Consider the following 27,382-nt stretch of genomic DNA (forward strand, 5'->3'; position numbering starts at 1 on the left):
TGTGATTACCTCAGGGTAAATAGCTCTACACCGAGTTCACTATATGAACCACTGATGTATTTATACATGTTGATCATATCCCCCCTTAATGTGTAAGGTAAACGTGGAAAAATCAGTATGTAAATGGATAGTAAACTGGATAAAAGATCGTATTGAGAGTAGTGGTTAAGGATTCATACTCTGAATGGACTAGAGTTGTTAGTGGTGTTGGACCATTACTTTATAATATATTTATAAATGAAATGGGGTCTGGGATTAAAAATACTGTTTCAGTCTTTGCAGATGACACCAAGCTTTGCAGTGGAATAATGTCCTTACAGGATGTCTCCAACTTACAAACCAACCTCAATGAACTGTTTAATTGGGCAACTATGTCACAAATGAGGTTTAATGATGATAAATGTAAAGTTATGCACTTGGAGCCTAAGAAAATGCATGCATCATACATACTAGGGGGAATACAACTGGGAGAATCAATGGTGGAGAAGGATCTGGGAGTTCTGATAGATCACAAGCTTAATAATGGCATGCAATGCCAAGCTGTGGTTTCTAAAATGAGCAAAATCCTCTCTTGTATTAAAAAGAGAGGTAATGAAGAAGATATGAAGCACCTCCCCCTTAAGGGAAATCCTTCATGGCATAGAGAAGTCTCTTGTTCTTGAAGCAAGGAGACAGCCATCTTGAAAAACAGTGGATAAAGGCATATATAGAAAAAAAATGCAGCCCTAACACTGGCTGACTAACTAAATTACAAGGCACTTTAATGTAAGCAAAGTTCTTTAAGTGTATATTTGGGGAGGAGCCCCTCCCAAGGAAGTAGTAGGTACTAAACAGTCTCCTAGACAAATCCCAGGCCAGCACATCTGGGAACAACGGAGTAAAGTATAGGCAATCTGACAATGGAGCTGTCAATCAGTTAGGCAGTGATAGAGTAGACCACCTTAGGTTGCCCTGCCTTAATGACCACTATCCTGTCCTTGTAGATAGCCAGGTCCCTGCTCCATTCCTGTTTAATATCCTGAAAATGTTTCCAGGCTATTGTTACATAAGGCCCCTCAAAGGCTTGGGGGCATGAAGATAGTTCCAGACGAGATCATCTTCACCACTGCTGTCTGGAGCTATCATCTTGAGGAACATAGGGGTAGTCCCATCCCCTTCCAGGGCCACTCACTTCCCTACAGTTCTCTGGAACCTGGAGAACCTGGGTAGTTTATCCTTGTTCCACAAACCTGGATAGACGCAGTGGTTTTGGGGCCCTGCAAATCAGTTTATAAAGTTCAGAGTTCCTAACTCTGGTCCTAGCTCAAGGTGTAGCAAATTCAGGCTTTGGCCAGGAGGCATATGAATGGGCTCAATCCTGCAGGGAGATCCAGCAGAGTCTAGGGTACAAGACCTTTCTGGCTGCTCTGTCAGTGACTCAAAATCCTCAGTAGTAGTATCTCCCCAATCCCATTACTTCTCAGAATCCTCAGGGGATCAGTCTTCCTGTTCCTCTACATCTAGGTGCCCAAACTTTGCTAATATTCAAGGTGACCCCCAACCTACTTCCCCACAACTGGCACTCTCCACTGACTCACCTGAGGACTAGCATTCCTTGCTGACTGGCTCCTTCCAGGCAGATCAGTCAGGGCTGGAGTGCGAGGCTGGCATCTCCAGAACTTCAGCTGTCTTTTGCTGGGCAGTACTTATGGGCACCAGCCCATCAGCAACATCTCTGGGTGCTGGGTAGGTCACAGCAGTCCATCCTCTGGTGCATAGGTCTGTTAAGGGTGCGAGGGAGTCACAGTCCCAAGACTCAAACCCTCTCTAGATCTCCAATACAAGACACTTTCTGACCTTCCATCACCCTAGCTTCTCTGTGCACAGTCCTGTATGCAGATTCACTGTATATGTTTGTGGGGCCAGATTGCTGGGCAGCCGGCTGGTCAGCAAGCACCTCACAATGACCCACATGCTCCACGCTCTGATCAAGGTGGCTGGTCTCCTGAAATCAGAGCACAGCAGACACAGTATCTCCACTTCTTTCAGAAGTCCCAGAGCAAAGCTGTCACTATACTCCAGGTGGACTCCGGTATCCACCAGGGTAACTTCCGGTAGAAAACTCCTCTGACCAATCGACAGTGCAGCCTCCATCTTCCTCCTCTCATGCTCTCTCACAGCATGCTGTGTGTACTTGGCAAGCTTGAGGGCATGGTCACACCCCTCCTTGAGACACTTTGGCACCAGTGAGACTGACTTGCAGGAACTTTCCCGTGCTGGGGTTAACCCCTGTTGTTCTGAGCAGAGGTATGCTGGCTGGATTGCAGGCGTTGTTAATGCTAAATCCGGACAGAGACACAGAGGCAATTCGCTGGCAAGGACAGGACATTTAGCTCCAGCCATTGTTGGATGACTGGGTATCAGTAGTAACTGTAGAAGCCATGAACTGCAGAGGTTGCTATGGGCAACAGCAAGGCACGGGACACCCACTCCCCCTTCCCCACTGAACACTGTTGAATAAAGAGAGTCATCAAGCCCAACTGGTACAAGTTAGCTGAGCATTTGTAACCCACTGGGTAGCAGGCTGTTCCCGTTGCCCCAGGCAATGACAAGCAAGGACACGTGGTAAACACTGACTTTAGCAGGCATTGACATGAGTAGTAGAACATAGGCCTCAGCCAGGGATGTGTAATCAGACATTTGTAATCCACCTGGGTACCGTAGCGCTCCTCGGTTGCTACGGGCAACGATGAGAAGGGTAAAAGCAAGACACACTTTACTGTAATAAGCAGGTACTTGAAGAACAGAGTCTTTTGTAATATCCACCTGTAGAGCATCAAAAAGACTTGTAGACACTGATGAGCCTCTCCGGTTGCTCCAGATAACAGCAAGGAAATAACGGACATTTTACTGTCATTTGCATGTACACAGCATACATAATCTCTTTTAGGAGCCACCTGTACAGCAACAAAGGGACTTTTTTGAACTGGCGAACTGTTCCGGTTGCTCCAGGCAATGGCAAGCAGGACAGTAATAACAGACAGTTCACAGTTGCCACCAAGCTCTGTGACACTTCCACTGCTGCAACACTTTTCCTGGCTCACTGGTTGCCAGTTGCTAGGGGCAATGACCTTGCAGGTTACTATAAGAGAATTATGAGCACCCACATGTAGCACTACCCCCTTAGGAGTTGCTAGAGATTTGGGTCCCTCTATAATCCTGCACAGCCAGGCAACAATCATTTTCCTCAGCCCCTGCACACAGGAGACAGTAAACAGTCCTTGAGCTTATTTTTTTTAGTTTTACTCTCTCCAGCTCCTACCCTCACATCTTCCACCCGAAATCGCCTGCTGCTGAGCAGGCTCAGTCACTCTTAAGAGCTGTCCTGAACCCATGCCAAGCCTCCTGCTTGGGGATTGCTCAGTATCTCTCAAGAGTGCAGACCAGGTCCTCCCCACCCCTGCCCACTGAGTTCTAGAGATTTCTCCAAGTCTCTAGATCAAAGGGAGGTTTCAGAGAGCTGATCTGCAGAGCCTCTCAGCCCTGACCCAAATTTGACCCTCTGACTATTACACAGGGTGCTATTCAACCTCAAACTAAAAACATAATTATCTAGCTCTCCCTAGCTAACTTGGAGGGTGCTACATACCCTCTATTCATTGTCCAGAGATTGGTGTGTCTTTGACTTTAATCCTTCAAGGCCTTAGATTTGAGGTTAGTGAACACCTGCAATCCAGAGTGCATCTGAAGTTCAGGCTACATATCTCATCAGTATTCTGTTTTCTTGATAATTCTATGCCAGAGAAACCCTGAAGGGGATATTGTATTGAAATCTGATTGATAGGGAGATGTCCTCATATATTTTCTAGCCCTGATGAAGGGGACTTCTTGGATCCCTGAAACACATTGGATTCTTTTTTGATTGTTCCCCTGATTTTATTGGAATAAATTTGTTTCTGGATTTCTTAGCAGTGGTGTGGTGCTTCAATTTCTATTTCTGTTACATTACACTAAAAGCCAAGGAGACCATTCAGATGCTCTGAAGTGTAGACGCTGCCTGCCTGGGAACAAGATCATTTACATCAACATCAATACTTTAACACCTTCCCACCTGGCCTATTGCAAATTGAATGCCGGGCGGGACACTCCTTATTGTGACTGGGCATCATATGACGTCCTGTCAAAACGAGCCACAGCAGCGCGATCTGTCGGTACACAGCCGATGACATATCACTTCACCATCCCCTTGCCAGTGTCATGTGACCGCTGTGACCAATCACAGAAGATCACATGTCAATTGTATACAATGGATGGTTTCCTGTCATGCCATCCATTGTATACAATTATGGTGTTAGATGTGACTGGTCAAAGCAGTCACGTGATACAGACAGGGCCATTCACAGGCCATCTGTATCAGCATGTGGTCAGCTTTGCCCAATCACAGCTAATCACACAGCTAATCACAACAAAAGACTGAATGAATCAGTTTCATTCAGTAACAATGATTGCAAATATCAATTAAATACATTGGTATTAGCAATCATAATGTGTTAAAAAAATAAAATTCCTGATCACTTGCCCAGAGTAGTTCAGTGTTACCATGGTAACATTGTATTGCTTTGGTCACAGTGTGTTGAAAAAAAAATATGTAATAAAAACATTTAAAAAAATAGAAAAATTTGAAAAAAAATACAAATTAAATTATTATTTTTATTTTTTTTACCAAATAAATGTAGCAGAATACATTTTGACCTAAATTTATGAAGAAATGTTATTTGCAAAGTTTTATAACAGAAACTGAGTAAAGTGCGTTTTTTTCAAAAGTTTCAGGTTTTTTTTGTTTTATTTAGTAAAAAATAAAATACTCAGTGGTGATTACATACCATCAAATAGAGCTTATTTGTGTGAAAAAAATTGTAAAAATGTCATATGGGTACAGTGTTCAATGACCACGCAATTGTCATTCAAAGTGCGACAGCGCTGAAAGCTGAAATTGCCTTGGGCAGCAAGGGGGTAAAAGTGCCCGGTATTGATGTGGTTAACATTGGCAATACCAGTGATATATCCTATGGGTCCTGTGCTATTTTTCCATCTACAACTCATGGTACATTATTGTGATGGTCAGTGGGAAGAACATTCTTTATATTTGTGGTAAATAGGAAGAATCCCCTCTTGCGGATAGCTAAAAAGATAATTGGTGGCAGTAGGAACATATTTGATAGGAAGAAACTGCCCTTTATTCAAGAAACCCCTATAAACTCATGAGGAACCCTAGGGCTCCATGAAGCCCTGTTTGATAAAGGCTACTCTAATGGTATGAATATCATAGTGCACAAATTTCAGGATTAAGTTTTTTGATTGAGGTTTTTTGCTTTCTCCTTTAATTAATGTTGTTTTATTGGTTTGCCTTTACATCTTTGCAAACTGTGTATAAGATATTTAATATATTTGGGTTAATTTAATTAAATTTGCGCTGTCAATGGTTTTTATAGATAAATAACATATATTCTATATTTATTACAAAATACATTTTATATATGACAGGGCATGTCTTATCTGCACTCCAGTAAAACTGAGGTCCATGGCCGCCTAAAGTCAACCAACTGTGTTGTAGACAGCCGTATGGTGGTAAAAATCACAGACTTTCTCGGTAACTCCATTCTATGTCCTAAACAAGGTAAAATCATCTTAAAACTGATTTATAGCTTGTAGCTCCAACCAGTTTTTTTAGTACTGAGTAGAGTCGCAAATAGTTGGAACCATTGTTGTATTGTTTTTGTTCTCATCCTGGCAACACAGACAGCAAAAAAGCAACAGTTTCTACTTATTTTCCTTTGTACTAAAATAGTGTATTTAGGTTTTTATTTGAGAAATGTTCCCTAATTTCAAATCTCTATGAGAAATTTATTAGGCAGGAATAAAAAAACATTTGACAAAGATTCTAGACCATCTCTACTTGAGCTAAAATTAAAAATTTTTAGCCTAGAGTTGTCAGATCCACCAAAGTGTATAAATTAACATCAGTGTTACACCACATGGCCATAGCCTGTCTTTAAGTTGTGTTTAAAGTGGACTTCCACCCAAAAGGGGAAGCTCCACTTTAAGCACTGGTCCCCCGCTCCCCGTTAAGGATTGACACTTTTGGGGAGCTGGTACCCAAAATTGACAGGTACCCGCTCCCACTTCCGCTGCAATCGCCTAGGCCCCCCCTTCCTCCCACTAGTTTTCTGGGACACATGACAGGTCCCAGAACACTACAGGACCATTCACAAGGCACAGCACTACTCGCACATGCGCAGTGAGCACCCAGCTGTGAAGCCGCAAGCTGGTACAGCCGGGTGCCCACACTTTAGATGCTGGCGCTGGGAACACAGGGCAGCTGGTGAAACTAGCTGCGGGGGGGACCCCGCGGGATCAAGAGACAGGTATGGGTCCATTTTTTAAAAGTAAGCAGCTACAGTTTTTGTAGCTGCTGACTTTTTATCTTCACTGGAACTCCACTTTAAGGAGTTGATTTACTAAAGGCAAAATAGGCTGTTCACTTTGCTAAGGAATTTTCACTTTGCCTCACCCCATCCATTAAACTGTCAGTTATATATGTACAATAGAGTATATAAATGATACTAGGATACTGTTCACCACTGGGAGTGAGGAAACATAAGCCGTTCCTTGTGAGTAGAGTTCACAGATCAGTGAGGAATGACTGGGATCCTGCAGCTTCAAAATCTCTATGGGATTGCTATTGAGCCATTGATGTGTAGAAAAGCACTTCATTTATAATCATCTATGTTTTACTGTGATATTACCCTTAGAAGTTCAGAAAGACAGATAAACCATCTTCTGGGGTCATGACACTTTGTACAGTCTTTAGTTCCACTTCATAATTTGGTGTCTTGGAATGCCAAAAACAGTTCTACTGTAACTAAGAAAGTTTGATAACCCTATTTTCCATGTAACATGAATATTACCTTCATCTGTATTCTCCAAAGAAAGTGAATCAATCTCACGATACACATAGAGAAAATATAGTCTCAGTGCTTTATATGCAATAACAAATCTACCTGGTCTAGTACAACAGTGAGAGAGACTTTGGGTTCAGGTTTTTTTCCATGTTTTGTATATCTTGCAATTTGTGGCTTTTTTTTATTGCATTTATGTATGTGTAGTATATATTTTGAAATATGTTATAATAAATATTTAAATTTTTTATTGGAGTAGTAATGTAAACTCTTACCTTTGGTGCCAGGACAGTCTCACTTTTTGGTATTTGTATAGTATTTATAGCATTTACCAGCGCTGAGTATTTATAGCATTACACAGCGCTGAGCAAATTTATTGGCGCTATATAAATACTGTATAATAATAATTTACCAAGGAATGGTGGCACCCCTCTAATACATATCCACGGGAGACTTTTGAGTGATACTTTGAGGTATACCTCATACTTATTTTCTTAACTATAACCTTTTCCCCAGATTTGTGGATATGCCCTGAACACCTGCGTCAAGATGGTGTTTCTCAGAAAGGTGATATCTACAGCTATGGAATCATAGCACAGGAAATCATCTTACGGAAAGATACATTCTATACAGAACAATGCCATGACACCAAAGGTAAAATAAGAATGCACAATTACATTTTAATTTAGCAGTTTGTGTGCAGAACAACTGTGCACTGAATTTATATAGCCTTAGTGCCTTCTGTACAGTCAGGGGCAGACTGACAACTCATGGGGCCCCCGGGCAATAGAGGATCATGGGGCCCCTCTGCCCTTGCCCAAACTCAAAAAAGCCTATGAAAAAGGTACCAGGAGCATCTCATAGGGCCCCCTACTGACCCGGGCCCTCGGGCAGTGCCCGAGTTTCCAAATGGTCAGTCAGCCCCTGTGTACAGTATATAAACTACAAACATATATTGTATATGAATTTGTTTGCATACACAGTAGCTAAGCCTACAATAATTTATTTGATTCTATATGATTTCTAGTATTGCAGCATTAAACAATAATGTTCCATACTGAGTAAATGTTTACTTGAAAGCTGAGTTTCTGCAAATCTCCTAATAGTTTTTGTCTAACACTGGCAAATGCCAACAGTTTAAAATTAGCTTCCTTTTTAGGGAAGATTATTTGCAGCTTCTGGTAGTATAGACTTTTTGAAATCTGAATTGCAAGTGTGTTTTTTATAGCATAGTTTCAGCTTGGACCAATGCATGTGTTCATATCTCAAACCTGTTAAATCTGTAGAGGATAGAAATCACTGTAGTAGTCTCCAGGTACTGTGCCAAGTAACTGCCCTGCTGAATAGTGAAGATGGGGGGTTGCTTGGCAGGCACAGGCGCCATACACACCTTGCATTTTTCTCAGTGAATGTGAGCTGTTCCCTGATTGGACTAGGCGGGGATTGTGACCCTAGCCCTAGCTCTCTACCTCTTTTTATTTTTTTTTTTAACTTCTTTTTTTTCAAACTTTAACATTTTAAAAACAGATGGTAGGGTCTCTCCAAATATGATAGCCAGTTTCCTGACTACCTAACATCTTTCGTGACCCTGTGTAAATGTGCCCTGAACTGTGCCGTGCTGTATCCTACACTAATACTCCTCTAGTGTATGGTAGCGACGGAAGCAGTCCTTGACGCAGAGTCCAGGTTGGTCAGGACAGGAGGGACAACAAAAACAGCTGTCACACCTAATTCCATGTCTGCTACAGACACAACATCTTTTTTGGGGTCTCCTTTGGGTTGGGGTTCCAGGAATGGCATCGGGAAAATGCCTCTCATGCAGCCGGCTAACTGCATCTGGGTTGGGGGTTTGATGCATAACACCTTCTGGATACAAAAGGGCCCTGATGATCTCTACCTGGAATTTTAGGAAGGATCCACTATGTCCAGTTGCTTTGTAAAGAACAAAAGCATTATATATATAGCCAATTGAAATAAATAAACAGCCACTTTTTTGTACCATCGTCTGGCTTTTCGGGAAACTAAGTACGGCTTCATCATCTGGTCGTTGAAGTCCACCCCTCCCATGTTAAAGTTATAGTAGTGGACACAGAGGGGCTTCCCAACAACACCAGCTGCTGTGGCAATTTGGATGGTCGTATCTGCGTGAATGGAAGACAGGACGAAAACATCCCGTTTTTCCTTCCACTTCACTGCGAGCAATTCTTCGTTTCTCAAGCAAGCTTTTTCCCCCTTTCTAAGACAGGTATTTACAAGCCATTGGGAGAAGCCCCGACGATTAGGTTGCACAGTGCACATGCACTGTTCAATTCAAAGATTGAACAAATGTCTAAATAGTGGCACGCTTGAATAAAATTTGTCCACGTATAAGTGGTACCCCATATGGAAAAAGGACGACACCAAGTCCCAAACTATCTTGCCACTGCTCCCCATGTAGTCTGGGCATCCGGGGGGCTCCACACGACTATCTTTTCCCTCGTAAATCCGAAACTTACAGGTATAGCCTGTTGCCCTCTCACAGGTCTTATACACCTTGACCTCATATCTGGTACGCTTGCTGGGGATAAACTGTTTGAATGCAAGGCGGCCAGAAAAATGAATGAGGGACTCATCGATGCAGATGTTTTGATGGGAAGTATGCACATCTGCAAATGTTTGGTTAAAGTGATTTACGAGGGGCCGAATTTTGTGGAGACGGTCAAATTCAGGGTCACCCTGAGGATGACTGAGTGTGTTGTCGTTGAAGTGCATAAAATGCAATATCGTCTCATATCTATGCCTGGCCATGGCAGCAGAGAACATGGGCATGTGAAGAATCGGGTCTGTGGACCAATACAACCGCAATTAATTTTTTTTATTAATGCCCATGTTGAGGGTTAGACCCAAAAAAACTTTAAATTCGGAAACCATAATGGGTTTCCATGCGAATGGTCTGGCAAGGTTTGAATTTGGGTTGGCGGTGATAAATTGTCGTGCATATAAATTGCTTTGATCCACAATCAATGCATAAAGATCATCTGTGAAAAACAGCTAAAAAAAATCAAGGGGAATATTTAAATTTGCTGTTTCCACCTGAATTCCGGGTTGGGCAGTGAATGGGGGAAGTATGGGTGCTTCAGAATTTGTGGGCTGCCAATTGGGATTTGCAAGCACATCTGGAAGAATACTAAGGGCTCTACGGGCCTTCTGTGCAAATTTTTGGTGGCCGCGGGACACTACTTGTGCTCGCCACCGCACCAGCTTGTACTGCACTTATGGGACTCGCCACATCACCAAGTGATACTGCAGTGCTGGTATGTATAAGACCAGGACGTACTAGGCTGCTGGTGCTCACCAGTTTACCAAAAGGTAGCACGGCACTAGTACTGGCACTCTGCTGCATATGAGAGTCATCATGCGTTTGTACCACCTCAGCAACCTGGAAATGGGGTCGGGTACACCTGATCTTAGCAGGGACCTCTTCTCCATCATCTAAGTTAACTGTCAGGGTGCTGCTGCTGTCTACAGGTTCGTATTCTGAGGCGGATTCTGTCAATGAGTCTTCCCCTTCGCTCTCACCTGACATGCTCAGAATCCTGTAGGCCTCTTCACTAGAGTACCTTTGCTTGGACATTTTGGCCACTAAATTTACAGGTACCTAGTGCGACTCACAGGAAAAATAGTGCCTGGCTGTCAGGGACTGCTTGAACCGCTACAAAAAATTTACCGACAAGTGCTAACAGAGATCAGGCCTGATTCTGTGAACACTGCGGTTTGTGTGTAATGTATCAAGTGACAGTTGTCTACTGACACTGCACTTGCTGGGGGAGAAGGGAGGTGTAGGAGCTAAACGCAGGTGCTGACAGGTGTTGGGGCTGATCCCGCTAACACTGCGTTTTTGGGGACACTATAGTGAACGCTAGTAAAGCGCTGATCTGATCAAAGATATTGATCCAATCAGACACTATACTAGCAATGGAGGTTTAGTGTGCAAGTGAGCGTGTTCCTGGCAATCAAGGGTTAAATGTGATTACTGGTGTACTAGCGGGCAATCTGACGCTATCTGGGAGGGGCGCTAACTGACGCGGACTGATGCTAACACTATCAGAAGTCGCCAGCGACAATAATACAATGACCAGTAAAAATCTGTGCACTGTAAACAATGACACTGGTGACAGGGCAGTGAAGGGGTTAACTGGGGGGGGGGTGATCAATGGGTTAAATGTGACCTAGGTGTGTTCTAACTGTAAATGTGTGCTGTTTTACTCACGTTTACTGTGTCTTTTTCTCTCTCTGGGACGGAATGTGCCCAGGCAGAGAAGATTTACATCATATCCTGTCCTATGCAACTGTCAACACAGGACAGGATAGGACAGGGACCGATCATCCAACTTCAGCCGGACATCACTGGCTGAAATTGAATGATTGATCCCTCGGGGATCGAATCGTGACACCCGCAGGTCTGTTGAATGACTTGATATGAATAAGGAAGAGTAGATACAAAGGAGCGCCTGATGTCCAGTAAATACAAGTTGGAAGGTAAGTTTGAAGGCATTTATTGAAACATTGGAACAAAGACTCCCCCTTCTTCAGGGCTATTGGACAAAAAGAGGTGTACAAAAAAAAATAATATATATATATATATATATATATATATATATATATAAATGGAAAAAGGAAACTAAAAGCATAATTTGGGTAACATTTCAATAGATAGCGTAAAATAGATCATATACAAATCTTATAAAAATATATATATATATATATATATATATATATATATATATATATATATATATATATATATATAACATTGGAGCAGATAACTCCTGTTATATTGCAAATCTTATCTGTTGAGGATCTCCTTAATGGTGGGCTCCCATAATTCCACCCATATAAAGCATCCAAAAACAAATAAGAACAAGATCTCCAAGTTGCAAAAATTCTTTCTTTACTTGAAGTGTATCTTCATAGAAAAATGTTTCAGTTTCAAGCATAAGGCTGCTCTTTATCAAGCTACAATTGTAAAGCTAGTCATCATAAGATCACTCTACAGTATATACTTAAACATAGGGTGTGGTTGCATCTCACCTACACCACTATAGCAGCACTATAGCATTACTCTTATATTAGGAAATACCTTTATATAACAGAATAAAAATAAACATAAATAATTTCTCATATGTTACAGCATATTATAATCAACATACTGTGATTCCAAACTCCAAACAAAAACTGAAGAATTAATTAACCATCACCATAAATCCAAACAAACTGATACAAGAAATTCATAATTTCATCCCAGCCTTTCCATTTCATTTTTTCTAGGTCTGAAAGAAGTCATGGAAAATCAAGGTAAATATAATTATACTACGGTACATTACAAAAATAAATACAAATTATAATCCCTATTCAATCCAAAAGGGTGGAGAGAATTGGATTGATTAATCCACCATACCTCCCTTTGTTTTAATTTAACAATTCTGTCTCCACCTCTCCTATCTTTTTTTTTATCTCTTCCAATATCATTGCCAAATATCAGGCAGTTTTAGAGACAAAGGAACACAATAAATTTGATTGAGATAATGAAGACTACCAAAGTAAACAGGTATACACAAACAGAGGTTGTGCAGATACTGGTTCTATGAGAAAAGAGGGTATGCCTGGCTCCTGTATGACAACTACCACCAATACAGATTACTCCTCTACCTTTTTTTTTAAAGTTGGATGCTGAGAGGGTACTATGATTAGACCCACCATGTTGCAACCAATGAGGAAATGGAAAATATAATACACAATATTTCAGCAAGTGTTTTGTCTCCAGAAGAGGTAGGTCTTTTGAATATAGGTTTGTCAGTTTTCCCAAAAAGTTATCTTGATAAATTCACATTAGATCAAGATCTATATAGAATATTTAGAAATATCAGATGGAAGGTACATTTTCTGCACAAACCAAGTTTAACCATTAAAGTCCCTGAAGGGTCCTTGGATTGTAAACAACTGGGGCTATGAGTTAAATCTACAGCGGTACTACTTACCAAGTATGCACCAGTAGAAGCTTTTGTCAAAGAGATTAAGTGGGATGTACAGAACTTTGTTTCAAATATGAATTGCTGTGATCACATACCTAATAACCTCCCTTATGTAGAAAGAACTGTTCTGTAACAATTAGGCTTATGTGAAGAGATTTTAGTGAAGCCAGCAGATAAATTTGGATCAGTTATGATAATGGACACTCAGGCATATGAGAGAAAGATTATTAGACAAACTACAAGATCAGGAAGTTTACAATAAATTCTAAAATAATTTAGAAAAACAATTGGAAGGAGTTCTTAAACAAGCTTTAAAGTGTTACTACACCCAGGACCCTGCATTCACTCTATCTGATTTCCCACAGTACACAGAACATGGAAATGCAATTATTTTAGTAAATATAAACTGCTAAATACCTTTTCTCGTCAGCAGTTAGAGCAGTCTTGTGACGTCTATCAGTGTTCAGCAGAGCACTGGTTAAAGCTTGTAGGAGGAGTTTTCTTTCTGCTCTAGGTTGATGCAGAATCCCTGACCTCTGCCTGGACAGTGCTGATTGGCCCTGTGCTGATCACATGCACTCTCCCAAGAGAAAACAAAAACCTCTCTAGTAATACACAAACACCAAACTTAGCTTGTGCAGAGTGACTCCATCCGATATGCCATATCAGGAGATAAGAGGGGGACACTGGAAGAAGGGGAGGGTCAGAGAAGTCAGGATCAAACAGAATTTTACACAATATTGAGGACTAACCCCTTAGGTTCCACAGTGAGTATATCAAGCATGCTTTCCTGCATCTGCAGACTGATTTTGCTGTTGTGGGTTTAGTAACACTTTAAGAGATAGTGCTATCACTTGAGGGCTAGTTGAATATTTTTTACCTACACATAAAACTCCAGTATTGTATATTCTGCCAAAAATACAACAGGACACCCTATTGTGTCCGGGAGAGATTCCATTTTTGTACCAAAATCTAAATTTTCATGTGATACAGCATCATACATCAAATATACTAATGATTTTTTGCAAAGGTTAAAATTGATATTGGAATTCCAAGAGGATGAAATCCTGGTAACCTGGGATGTTTAAAGATTTTACACTTCTATAGCACATAAAGCAGGAACTTGAAAAAATGAATTAATATCATTCTGAATAACAACTTTTTTCTTTTTCGGGATACCTATTACCAGGGGAGTTGCAATGGATTCCAATGTCGCCCCGTCGTATGCATGTGCATGATTTTAAACAGAGTTATATGTACATGGATGATTTATTTAAAAAACATTGTCCCAGTTGGTGGCGCTATATTGATGATGTGTTTGTGGTGTGGCAGAGCAACATTGGGATCCTTCAGGCATTTAATGGAATATTACATTCTTTCAGTGGTGATATAAAGTTCACCATGTGCACTGGGGGTAAAGCAGTGTCTTTTCTAGACACTATGGTTTACATTGGGAATAGAAAGATAGAATCGGATCGATATGTTAAACCAAAGGATAGAAATCAACTCCTATTATTTGATAGTTTTCACCCCCCAATGTTTTCAGGTCAATTGTACGTAGCCAATTATGCAGAGACAAGCGTATTGTGAGTAATCAAGAGAGATGTAGTAAAAGATTGGGTGATGTGCCAGAAATTTGAAAATAGAACTTACTCATAACATCTTATACAACAGGAACCTGAGAAGTTGAATCCCCAGTATGAAAAAGGAACCTGCATCAGAAATAAGAGACAGCAAAATAAATGCCTACCTTTCTTTATGCAGTACCATAGTCATAGTGAGGATAGTTTTAAAATGATAAGGAAACAGTGCCTCTTATTACAATGGTCAGATCCTGATGTTGATTATTTTCAACAGGTACCTTTAAAAGCTTACCGCAGGAATGAAACAATAAGATGTATTAGTACATTCGGATTTTAGAAAAAAAAAAGTGTTGTGTATGCACTATTGTGTCCATGTAATTTAGTTTTATGTTGGGGAAAAAAAAAATCAAGGATTGCATATCGCAGCATTACTCTTTGTTCATGCTAAACAGCCCAGGGTTGCCAGTTCCCCAAATATTTTATGGAATATGATCATGAAGACACTGATTTAAAATTTATGATATAAAAAAAAATAGGAAAGGTGGAGACAGAATTCTTACATTAAAACAAAGGGAGGTATGGATTAATCAGCTCAATTCTCTGCACCCTTTTGGTTTGACTAGGGATTATGCTTTGTATTTAATTTTGTAATGTAGTATAATTATATTTACTTTGATTGTCTCCATTTAAATTTTTTATAGCTCTGAAAGAAAATTGTTATGGCTGGGGTGAAATGATGGATTACTTGTATCAGTTTGTTTGGATTTATTATAGTGATGGTTATTTAATTCTTCAGTTTTTGTTTTTATATAGTTTGGAATCGCAGTATGTTGATTATAATATGTTGTAACATATGAAAAATTATTTTTATTTTGTTATATAAAGGTATTTCCTAATAAGAGTAATTCTATAGTACTGCTATATTGGAGTATTGCTATATTGGTGTGGATGAGATGCACCTGTGCAAAAACACCCTGTGTTTAGGTATATAGAGTGATCTTATGATGTCTAGCACTACAATTGTAGCTTGATGAAGAGCTGTGTTATGCTTGCAACTGACTTGAAACTGCGCAGTCTTGCTAATTTTTGTATGAAGATACACTTCAAGTAAAGAAACAATTTGTTTTCGGAATATACTGTATATATATATATGTATATATATATATATATATATATATATATATATATATATGTAATTTAATGTTAATGAGGAATCAAAAAATGACATATATATTTATATACCCTAGCTTATTGTAATATTGGTTTGTGACTGACCTGGTGCTGTGGAATAATCCCAAACAGGTGTGACTCTTGCACAAAGTTCTGAAGGTGGGGTGGGATAGGAGTTGGGGAGTGGGGGTGAAGAGGTGGTTGGGATGGAAGGTGCTGCGATCCTATGATCGCTGGGTGGGGGGGGGGAGAGAAAGGAAAGGTTGTTGGAAAATCTCTAGATTGGAAGATTGGGAATGATGCTGGGCTAGAGGTATTGGTGGCTGTGGAATGAGTGAAGGAATGCATAGTCAGCCGGTTTCATTTGCAGTGGTGGGTGACAGTATAGGGAGGCATCAGGCAAAGGTGACAGCTGGCAGGAGGAAGATGCAGCTGAGCAGGAAGGCATTGGGCAAAAATGACAGCTGGAAGGAGGAGGATGCAAAGAGTGGCGACAGCTGGTGTGAGAAAAATGCAGTGAGCGAGGAGGCATCGGGCAGAGGTGACAGCTGGCGGGAGGAGGATGCAGTGAGCATGGAGGTATCAGCAAGAGGTGACAGCTGGCAGGAGGAAGATGTATGAAGCTGGCTGGTTGTAGTGGCAGAGGTAGATGACAGGACTGGATATGTAGAAGGGTGCAGAGGAAGTGGGCCGGTGATGAGAGGACTGATCAAGTGTTGGACAATGGTATGGACTATTCCATGCAGAATAAGGGAAAGGGGTGAGTAGCTTCAGGAGTGTGAGTGATGCTGGTGGGGGAGGGGGAGAGAAGGAGATATCGCTGGGACATTGAGCAGTGGGGGGAAGTCATACTTGTCATACCCCAGAAGATAATGCAATTTTTTACACCTCCAAGAACAAAGCACCAGCACACAGATATCAGAGAAGAGGATGCAAGGGAGGAGCTGGAAAAGGCATCAAAAGTGGAAAGTCAGAACAAGAAACAGTGAAAATGTTCAACTTAGCAACGCGCAAACTCCCCCAGGCAGAAGAGATGCTTTTTTACCCGTCAGCCAAACGAAACACGTGCGTTATTTATGGACTTACAAGGCTATATATATATATATATATATATATATATATATATATATATATATACAGTATATAGAACTGACTCTCAAAAAAGTACCACACATCCAAAAAACTCAAACAACAGAAAATTACAAACAAGACCATTCCAATTGTGACCAAAATAATATTTTGAAAATCCCAAAATATATGCAGCGCTCTATAAATCATGAAAATGAATTGTATAATAAAACATTATATAAAATAAATAAACAAAAAGTCCATCAAAAAAAGTCCTGATTGAATCCACCGAGTGAATTGAATTAAATAAAATCACCACGTGACTGTAAAAAATCTCCAAACTTGTGCTGTGCTCCTCTTTAGGTGTGCACTCACCAGCTATATTTGTCTCCCACTCTCATGGTTGGCAAAATGCGCTTTTGTTTAAACATATTTCTTCAGATCAGGATATTTGCTCATGTGCATTGACTATTTTCAGAGTGATTCCAGCACTTCCAATCAATAGCCTCAATATCAGACTTTCCACAATAAATTCCCCCAGAATGGCTCCAACACTCCAAACCTACAATTCTTGGAGATGATTCTCCATATCAAGCAAAAGAGAGGAAATAGAGACCCAACATAGTGTAGTATGCTTTAAAACCTTTTAATCTCTGCTCAAAGAAACTCACAAGAACAAAATTCAAGACAAGCCCAAAGATATATCTCTTTAAATGCAGTGAAGGTAATGTCAGAGAGGGAAGACCACACAACGCCCTCACCGATCCTTGCTCTCAAACAATGCGTGTCATTTCCGGTTCCAAAGATCGTCACTTCTGGTTTTTGTTCAACCAATCCCTGACTTGTTTTTTCACAGCCGAACTTATTCATAGGGAGTGGCTAAGTAACAACAGCTCCACGCTTATATAGCATGCTTATCAAACAGAGTTGCTAATTGGTTGACTACATTACAGCGGAAATTCCGCCCATAAACTGGCGGATGTCAATCGCCATTGCTGCCATATTTAAGGGCATATAGAACCTATACATACACAGATGTATTTACCGATTTATACACCACAAATATGGTAATGTAAACAGTATAATCTACATAACGATGTCATAATAGTATATCCCTAAGTATACAAACATAGTTGGTAATACCTTCTTACCATGCTTACAGCCTGGCAGAAATATTAATCAGTTTAAAGGCAGTTAATCTGTTTATTAAAAACACAATAAATATATCATTCACAAAATATAAGTATGCCATAATAACATACTTCTTTGGGCTTTTACAAATGTATTACACAACCAAGGGCGAACTGACCATTTGGAAACTCGGGCACTACCCGAGGGCCCGGGGCCAGTAGGGGGCCCCATGAGATGCCCCTGGTACCTTTTTCATTTGAGTTTGGGCAAGGACACAGGGGCCCCATGATCCCCTATTGCCCAGGGGCCCCATGAGTTGTCAGTCCGCCCCTGTACACAACCATATATTATAATCCTAAACTTTAATCATAAAATTTTTTATATATAAAATAAAATTTAAAAATATTGAATTTAAAATAAAAAATAAACTAAAATAACACAGTACAATATTTCGTATTAAAAGGTATATAGCATACCATAACTTCAAAAATCACTAATGAAGCAGTTTAAATCTAATTCAACGTTTAAACCATGTGGTGTTAATGATTTAAGAGGATAGATCAATTTGGTTTCACGTCTAGACAAATCTCTAACTCTATTTGACCCTTGCCATTTTGGGGGGTACCTAATCGATTCCCCAGAATTTTAATAGGGAAAGATTCTCATGATGAAATTTAGAAAGATGTTCTGAAACACTGTGATCTTTGAATCCTATTTTAATATTTTTCATATGTTCCGCTATGCGTGTTTTAAATGGTCTTTTAGTTCTCCCAAAATAACTTAAATTACATGGACATTGTAATAAATATACTACATGGGTGGTATCGCAAGTAATAAATTCAGATATAATAAATTTATGCTCCACATTTGCAACAGTGAAAGTAGTTGTCATCGTTTTATTATTTTTAACAGTACGGCACGCCCGACATTTACCGTATTTTTCGCCGTATAAGACGCACCTGACCATAAGACGCACCTAGGTTTTAGAGGCAGAAAACAGGAAAAAAAAATTCTGAACTAATGGACTGCAGACACAGTACAGGAGATGACCAGAGACTGCGGACAGCACAGGGATGACCAGAGACTGCGGACAGCACAGGGATGACCAGAGACTGCGGACAGCACAGGGATGACCAGAGACTGCGGACAGCACAGGGGTGACCAGAGACTGCGGACAGCACAGGGATGACCAGAGACTGCGGACAGCACAGGGATGACCAGAGACTGCGGACAGTACAGATGACTGCTGACCTTTGGGGAGGTGGGGAGCGGGTACCTGAATTTGACAGGTACCCGCTCTTACTTCGGCAGAGTTTTTGTTTGATCTTACCTGTTCCTCGATCCATCCGCACGCTGTCTTCCCAGCTTCTGTAATGGCGCTCGGCATGACAGCCGGGTGCCCAGTGCGCATGAGCGAGAAGCACTTGCGCTTTGTGATTGGTCCGGCGGCTTCTGGGATCTGTCATGTGTCCCAGGTACCGCCTTACCATTCACAAAAAGCACCGCTTCTTGCGCATGCGCACTTGGCACCCGGCTGTCATGCCCAGTGCCCACACTATAGAAGCCGGGAAGACAGCACGCCGCTGGATAGAGGAACAGGTAAGGTCCCGCTGCAGAGCTGAGCGGCCGGCCCGGTATTCTGACACGGCCGCGGTGGAAATACCGGACCGGCCTCTCCATATTCGCCCCATAAGACGCACTGACATTTCCCCCCCAGTTTTGGGGAAGAAAAAGTGCGTCTTATACGGCGAAAAATACGGTACCACATGTTTTGAACCCCTTATTATGAGGGAACATAGATGTAATACTAGGGGCATCTATTATTTTCCAAACAATTTTTTCCCCAAAATTTGGGGCTCTCCTATAAATAAATTTAGGTTTTTTTGGCAAAATTTTTCCCAATGTTTTATCCATTAACAAAATATGCCAATGCTTCTTAAAAATATGTTCTACAGATTGTTTATCCAACAGACCTTGTTCTCTGGGTATCTCTAGGACATCCCTTTCCACCTGATTTAAAAAGTCAAGGGGTATCCCTTCTGTTGAAATCTATCAGAAATTATCTTAACCACTTGAGCCCCAGAGTATTTACCCCCCTTAATGACCAGAACTTTTTTTGCTATACAGCGCTGCACTAATTCAAATGATAATTGCGCGGTCATGCAAGGCTGTACCCAAACGAAATTTACGTCCTTTTTTTCACACAAATAGAGCTTTCTTTTGGTGGTATTTTATCACCTGTGCGCTTTTTATTTTTTGCGCTATAAACAAAAAAACCACGAAACTTTTGAAAAAAAACAATATTTTCTACTTTCAGCTATAAAAAATATATCATAAACTCAAACTTAGTCATAAATTTAAGCCAAAATGTAATCTGCTACATGTTTTTGGTAAAAAAAATCCCAATAAGTGTATATTGATTGCTTTGTGTGAAAGTTATAGCGTCTACAAACTATGGTATAGATACTGTAATTTATGCCTTTTTTTGCTATACAGCGCTGCACTAATTCAAATGATAATTGCGCGGTCATGCAATGCTGCACCCAAACGAAATTTACGTCCTTTTTTTCACACAAATAGAGCTTTCTTTTGGTGGTATTTGATCACCTGTGCGCTTTTTTTTTTTTGCGCTATAATCAAAAAAATATCGAAAATTTTGAAAAAAAACAATTTTTTCTACTTTCAGCTATAAAAAATATATCGTAAACTCAAAGTTAGTCATAAATTTAAGCCAAAATGTATTCTGCTACATGTTTTTGGTAAAAAAAATCCCGTGCATTAGCGGGCAAACTGGCGCTATCTAGGAGGGGCGCTAATCGGAAGTTACCAGTGACACTAATACAGTGATCAGTAAAAATCTGTTCACTGTAATCAATGACACTGGTGACAGGGCAGTGAAGGGGTTAACTGGGGGGGGGAGGGGGGCGATCAAGGGGTTAAATGGGATTTCTGGTGCACTAGCGGGCAAACTGGCGCTATCTGGGAGGGGCGCTAACACTATCGGAAGTCGCCAGCGACACTGATACAGTGATCAGTAAAATTTGGTTCACTGATCAGTGACACTGGTGACAGGGCAGTGAAGGGGTTAACTGGGGGGTGGGTGATCAAGGGGTTAAACGGGATTACTGGTGTATTGGCGGCCAAACTGGCGCTATCTGGGAGGGGAGCTAACACTATCGGAAGTCGCTAGCGACGCTGATACAGTGATCAGTAAAAATTGGTTCACTGATCAGTGACACTGGTGACAGGGCAGTGAAGGGGTTAACTTGGGGGGAGGGGCGATCAAGGGGTAAAACGTGATTACTGGTGTACTGGCGGGCAAACTAGCGCTATCTGGGAGGGGCGCTAACACTATCGGAAGTCGCCAGCGACACTGATACAGTGATCAGTAAAAATTGGTTCACTGATCAGTGACACTGGTGACACGGCAGTGAAGGGGTTAACTGGGGGGGGGGCGATCAAGGGGTTAAACGGGATTACTGGTGTACTGGCGGGCAATCTGGCGCTATCTGGGAGGGGCACTAACACTATCGGAAGTCGCCAGCGACACTGATACAGTGATCAGTAAAAATTGGTTCACTGATCAGTGACACTGGTGACAGGGCACTGAAGGGGTTAACTGGAGGGGGGGGGGCGATCAAGGGGTTAAACGGGATTACTGGTGTACTGGCGGGCAAACTGGCGCTATCTGGGAGGGGCGCTAACACTATCGGAAGTCGCCAGCGACACTGATACAGTGATCAGTAAAAATTGGTTCACTGATCAGTGACACTGGTGACAGGGCAGTGAAGGGGTTACCTGTGGGGGGGGGAGATTAAGGGGTTAAATGGGATTTCTGGTGCACTAGCGGGCAAACTGGCGCTATCTGGGAGGGGCGCTAACACTATCGGAAGTCGCCAGCGACACTGATACAGTGATCAGTAAAAATCTGTTCACTGATCAATGACACTGGTGACAGGGCAGTGAAGGGGTCAACTCGGGGGGGGGGGGGCAATCAAGGGGTTACACGGGATTATTGGTGTATTAGCGGGCAATCTGGCGCTATCTGGGAGGGCCGCTAACACTATCGGAAGTCGCCAGCGACACTGATACAGTGATCAGTAAAAATCGGTTCACTGATCAGTGACACTGGTGACAGGGCAGTGAAGGGGTTAACTGGGGGGGGCGATCAAGGGGTTAGACGGGATTACTGGTGTACTGGCGGGCAATCTGGCGCTATCTGGGAGGTGCACTAACACTATCGGAAGTCGCCAGCGACACTGATACAGTGATCAGTAAAAATTGGTTCACTGATCAGTGACACTGGTGACAGGGCAGTGAAGGGGTTAACTGGGGGGGGGGAGATTAAGGGGTTAAATGGGATTACTGGTGTACTAGTGGGCAATCTGGCGCTATCTGGGAGGGGCGCTAACACTATTGGAAGTCACCAGCGACACTGATACAGTGATCAGTAAAAATTGGTTCACTGATCAGTGACACTGGTGACAGGGCAGTGAAGGGGTTAACTGGGGGGGGGGGCGATCAAGGGGTTTAAACGGGATTACTGGTGTACTGGCGGGCAATCTGGCGCTATCTGGGAGGGGCGCTAACACTATCGGAAGTCGCCAGCGACACTGATACAGTGATCAGTAAAAATTGGTTCACTGATCAGGGACACTGGTGACAGGGCAGTGAAGGGGTTAACTGGGGGGGGAGGCGATCAGGGGGTTAAATGTGACCTAGAGTGTTCTAACTGTCAGTGTGTAGTGTTTTACTCACTCTTTGGATGTCTTCTTCTCTGTCTGGAACGGAATGTGTCCAGGCAGAGAAGAATGACATCATATCCTGCCCTGTGTAAATGTCAACACAGGACAGGATAGGACAGGGACCGATCATGTGATTTCAGCCAGAAATCACTGGCTGAAATCTAATGATTGATCCCTCCTGGATCGAATCGTGTCACCCGCGGGTCGGCGGGAGCGCGCACGCGCCCCCTACCTGCGAATGTTTCGGGAGCGCGGAGCACGTTTTAAAACATGCTTTTGCGCTCCACTGCCGCCCTGCACACGTATATACACAGTGGCAGGGCGGCAAGCGGTTAACCTGTGAAATATAGTCACTTTCATCTGAACAATTCCTCCTAATTCTCATATTGACCTCTAGGTAATTTTTTTAAAAAGGTAGGGTGATGTCCACTCCTAATAGAAAGATAACTGTTTCTATCAGTAGGTTTAAAATAAACCTTTGTGGCAAATCCATTACCCCTTCTAATAATAGTAACGTCTAAAAAATGAATAGATTCAGAGCTGAATTGATATTCTAATTTAATATGATTATTATTATTATTTAGATGTGTCATAAATTGATGTAATTTTACTTCTGATCCTTTCCAGATGAACAACAGGTCATCAATGAATTTTTTATAGAAGATCAATTCAGGCCTGCGTTTATAAAAAAACAAACCTGCCCTCCCATTCTGCCATGAATATATATGCTAAGGTGGGCGCAAATTCCCATAGCCACGCCACTCAGCTGTTCATAATGTCTATTATCAAACCAAAAGTATTTGTGTTTTAAACAAAAATCCAAGGCTTTCCTCAAAAAGACTTTTTGAATATGAGGGAGATCCTCCATTTGGCTGACAGCCCAATCAAGTGCCAACATAGCATCATCATGACTTATAATGGTATATAGTGATGATACATCAGCTGTTACCATATACGTCTGTTGGTTTATGTCACTTTGAACACATTGCAATAAGATTAATAAATCTTTAGTATCATTTAGGTATGCCTTGGTTTGTACAACACTGGTTTGCAAAAATAAGTCTAAATATTTTCCTAATCTTGCTGACAGAGACCCTATGCCATTGACTATGAGCCTGGCTGGAGGGCAGGTTATATCCTTATGTATTTTAGGAAAAGTGTATATCACAGGTAATCTGCAACAACTAGGTAGCAAATACTTTCTCTCTCTCTTATTTAAAACATGATTCTGATAACCCCACTTTATTAGTGATTTGAATTCATCCCTATACCTATGTGTAGGATCTTTCAAAAAAAATGTATATACTTTATCACCATTCAACATAGTTTTCAACTGTTGCATGTAGACCACTTTATCTAGAACAACCCCCCCCCCCCTTATCTGCAGGTCTAATTATAATGTCTTTCCATTTCTCTAGATTTTTTTATCCCCTCCATGATATATGGTGCATTGATATATTTATTTGGATTAATAAATTCCAAATCTCTAATGATCACATTTTTTAATACATCTATACATTGATTAGCTGCATATGGAGGGTTAAATGTGGATTTATTATGAAGACCACTATCTAAACAAATACCATCTTGGGTTTGTTTAATAATATGAATTTTCGGATTGTTGAGAAAATATTTTTTCAAATTTATATATTTATGTACGTCTATGTAAACATTGAATTTATTAATGGATTTTTTAGGAGCACATTTCATACCCGAATTTAAAATATTATTCTCTTTATGTGTCAATATTGTACTGCTAAGATTGTAAATGCCTGCATCTTTTACTCCATTCTCCATTTTTTGCGTTGGACCCTCCTCCCTGCTCTACACCCTCTTGTTCTCTTTCTGTATAATAACCAAGGCATACCTAAAGGATACTAAAGATTTATTAAACTTATTACAATGTGTTCAAAGTGACATAAACCAACCAGGGGCGGACTGATCATTTGGAAACTCGAGCACTGCCCGAGGGCCCGCGGTCAGTAGAGGGCCCCATGAGATGCCCCTGGTACCTTTTTTCTAGGCTTTTTTGAGTTTGGGCAAGGACACAGGGGCCCCATGATCCCCTATTGCCCAGGGGCCTCATCAGCCACAGCTGATGTATCATCACTATATACCATTATAAGTCATGATGATGCTATGTTGGCCCTTAATTGGGCTCTCAGCCAAAGGGAGGATCTCCCTCACATTCAAAAAATCTTTTTGGGGAAAGCCTTGGATTTTTGTTTAAAACACAATTACTTTTGGTTTGATAATAAGTATTATGAACAGCTGAGTGGCGTGGCTATGGGAGCCAAATTCGCGCCCACCTTAGCATATATATTCATGGCAGAATGGCAGGATAGGTTTGTTTTTTTATAAACGCAGGCCTGAATTGATCTTCTATAAAAGATTCATTAATGACCAGTTGTTCATCTGGAAAGGATCAGAAGTAGAATTACATCAATTTATGACACATCTAAATAATAATAATAATCATATTAAATTAGAATATCAATTCAGCTCTGAATCTATTCATTTTTTAGACCTTACTATTATGAGAAGGGGTAATGGATTTGCCAAAAAGGTTTATTTTAAACCTACTGATAGAAACAGTTATCTTTCTATTAGGAGTAGACATCACCCTACCTGGTTAAAAAATATACCTAGAGGTCAATATATGAGAATTAGAAGGAATTGTTCAGATGAAAGTGACTATACTTCACAGGTTAAGATTATTTCTGATAGATTTCTGATAGATTTTTTAAATCAGGTGGAGAGGGATGCCCTAGAGATACCCAGAGAACAATGTCTGTTGGATAAACAAAAGGTAGATACCAATCAACATCAGTGGAGTTTTTTATCTGACTTCCATTGTCAGTATAAGGATGTAGAACATATTTTTAAGAAGCATTGGAATATTTTGTTAATGGATAAAATATTGGGAAATATTTTGCCAAAAAAACCTAAATTTATTTATAGGAGAGCCCCAAATTTTGGGGAAAAAATTGTTTGGAAAATAATAGATGCCCCTAGTATTACATCTATGTTCCCTCATAATAAGGGGTTCAAAACATGTGGTAAATTTCGGGCATGCTGTACTGTTAAAAATAATAAAATGATGACAACTACTTTCACTGTTGCAAATGTGGAGCATGAATTTATTATATCTGAATTTATTACTTGTGATACCACCCATGTAGTATATTTATTACAATGTCCATGTAATGTAAGTTATGTTGGGAGAACTAAATTTCATCATAAGAATCCTTCCCTATTAAAATTCTGGGGAATTGATTAGGTACCCCCTAAATGGCGAGGGTCAAATAGAGTTAGAGATTTGTCTAGACGTGAGACCAAATGGGTCTATCTTCTTAAATCATTTAACACCACATGGATTAAACGTTGAATTAGCTTTAAACTGCTTCATTAGTGATTTTTGAAGTTATGATATGGCATGTACCCTTCAATACGAAATATTGTACTGTGTTATTTTAGTTTATTTTTAATTTTAAAATCAATATTTTTAATTTTTATTTTATATGATTTAAAAAATTTTATGATTAAGGTTAAGGATTATATTATATGGTTGTGTAATACATTTGTAAAAGCCCAAAAACGTATGTTGTTATGGCATACTTTTATTTTGTGAATGATATATGTATTGTGGATTTGACAAACAGATTAACTACCTTTTAAACTGGTTAAATATTTCTGCCAGGCTGTAGGCATGGTAAGAAGGTATTAACCAACTATGTTTGTATACTTACGGATATACTATTATGACATTGTTATGTAGATTATACTGTTTATATTACCATATTTGTGGTGTATAAATCGGTAAATACATCTGTATATGTATAGGTTCTATATGCCCTTAAATATGGCAGCTATGGCGATTGACATCCACCAGTTTATGGGCGAAATTTCCACTGTAATGTAGTCAACCAATTAGCAACTCTGTTTGATAAGCACGCTATATAAGCGTGGAGCTGTTGTCGCTTAGCCACTCCCTATGAATAAGTCCAGATGTGACGAAACGCGTCAGTAATTGGTTGAGCAAAAACCGGAAGTGACAATCTTTGGGACCGCAAGTGATGCACATTGTTTGAGAGAGAGGATCGGCAGCGGTCTTCCCTCTCTGACATTACCTTCACTGCATTTAAAGAGATATATCTTTGGGCTTGTCTTGAATTTTGTTCTTGTAAGTGAGTTTTTTTGAGCAGAGATTAAAAGGTTTTAAAGGATACTACACTATGTTAAGTCTCTATTTCCTCTCTTTAGCTCGATATGGAGAATCATCTCCAAGAATTGTAGGTTTGGAGTGTTGGAGCCATTCTGGGGGAATTTACATGAGCGAATATCCTGATCTGGAGAAATATGTTTAAACAAAAGCGCATTTTGCCAACCATGAGAGTGGGAGGCAAATATAGCTGGTGAGTGCACACCTAAAGGGGAGCACAGCACAAGTTTTGATATTTTTTAGTCACGTGGTGATTTTATTTAATTCAATTCACTCGGTGGATTCAATGAGGACTTTTTTTGATGGACTTTTTGTTTATTTATTTTATATAACGTTTTATTATACAATTCATTTTTCATGATTTATAGAGCGCTGCATATATTTTGGGATTTTCAAAATATTATTTTAGTCACGTTTTTTATTTATAGAAAAAAGTAGCAGCTTAATATGGTTTATTTATTTTATTATATTTAATTTTATTATATACTATTGGGAGAGTGGATTATATGTATTT

General features: G+C 40.5%; 1 protein-coding gene across 2 annotated transcripts in view; it reads left to right on the forward strand.

Moving 5' to 3' along the window:
- The window catches only part of GUCY2C (guanylate cyclase 2C), an 879,595-nt gene that overhangs the window by 547,776 nt on the left and 304,437 nt on the right, over nucleotides 1-27,382 (forward strand). For both annotated transcript variants that reach the window (XM_089687691.1, XM_089687690.1), the window contains 2 exons: nucleotides 5,524-5,656; nucleotides 7,455-7,592. In XM_089687691.1, coding sequence (XP_089543817.1) covers nucleotides 5,524-5,656; nucleotides 7,455-7,592 — 271 coding nt within the window. The remainder of the gene's footprint in view (nucleotides 1-5,523; nucleotides 5,657-7,454; nucleotides 7,593-27,382) is intronic.

The sequence above is a fragment of the Staurois parvus genome, unplaced genomic scaffold (genome assembly GCF_062004578.1).
Source record: "Staurois parvus isolate SC_StPar_1 unplaced genomic scaffold, SC_StPar_1.0 ptg000436l, whole genome shotgun sequence".
NCBI classification, from domain to species: Eukaryota; Metazoa; Chordata; class Amphibia; order Anura; family Ranidae; genus Staurois; species Staurois parvus.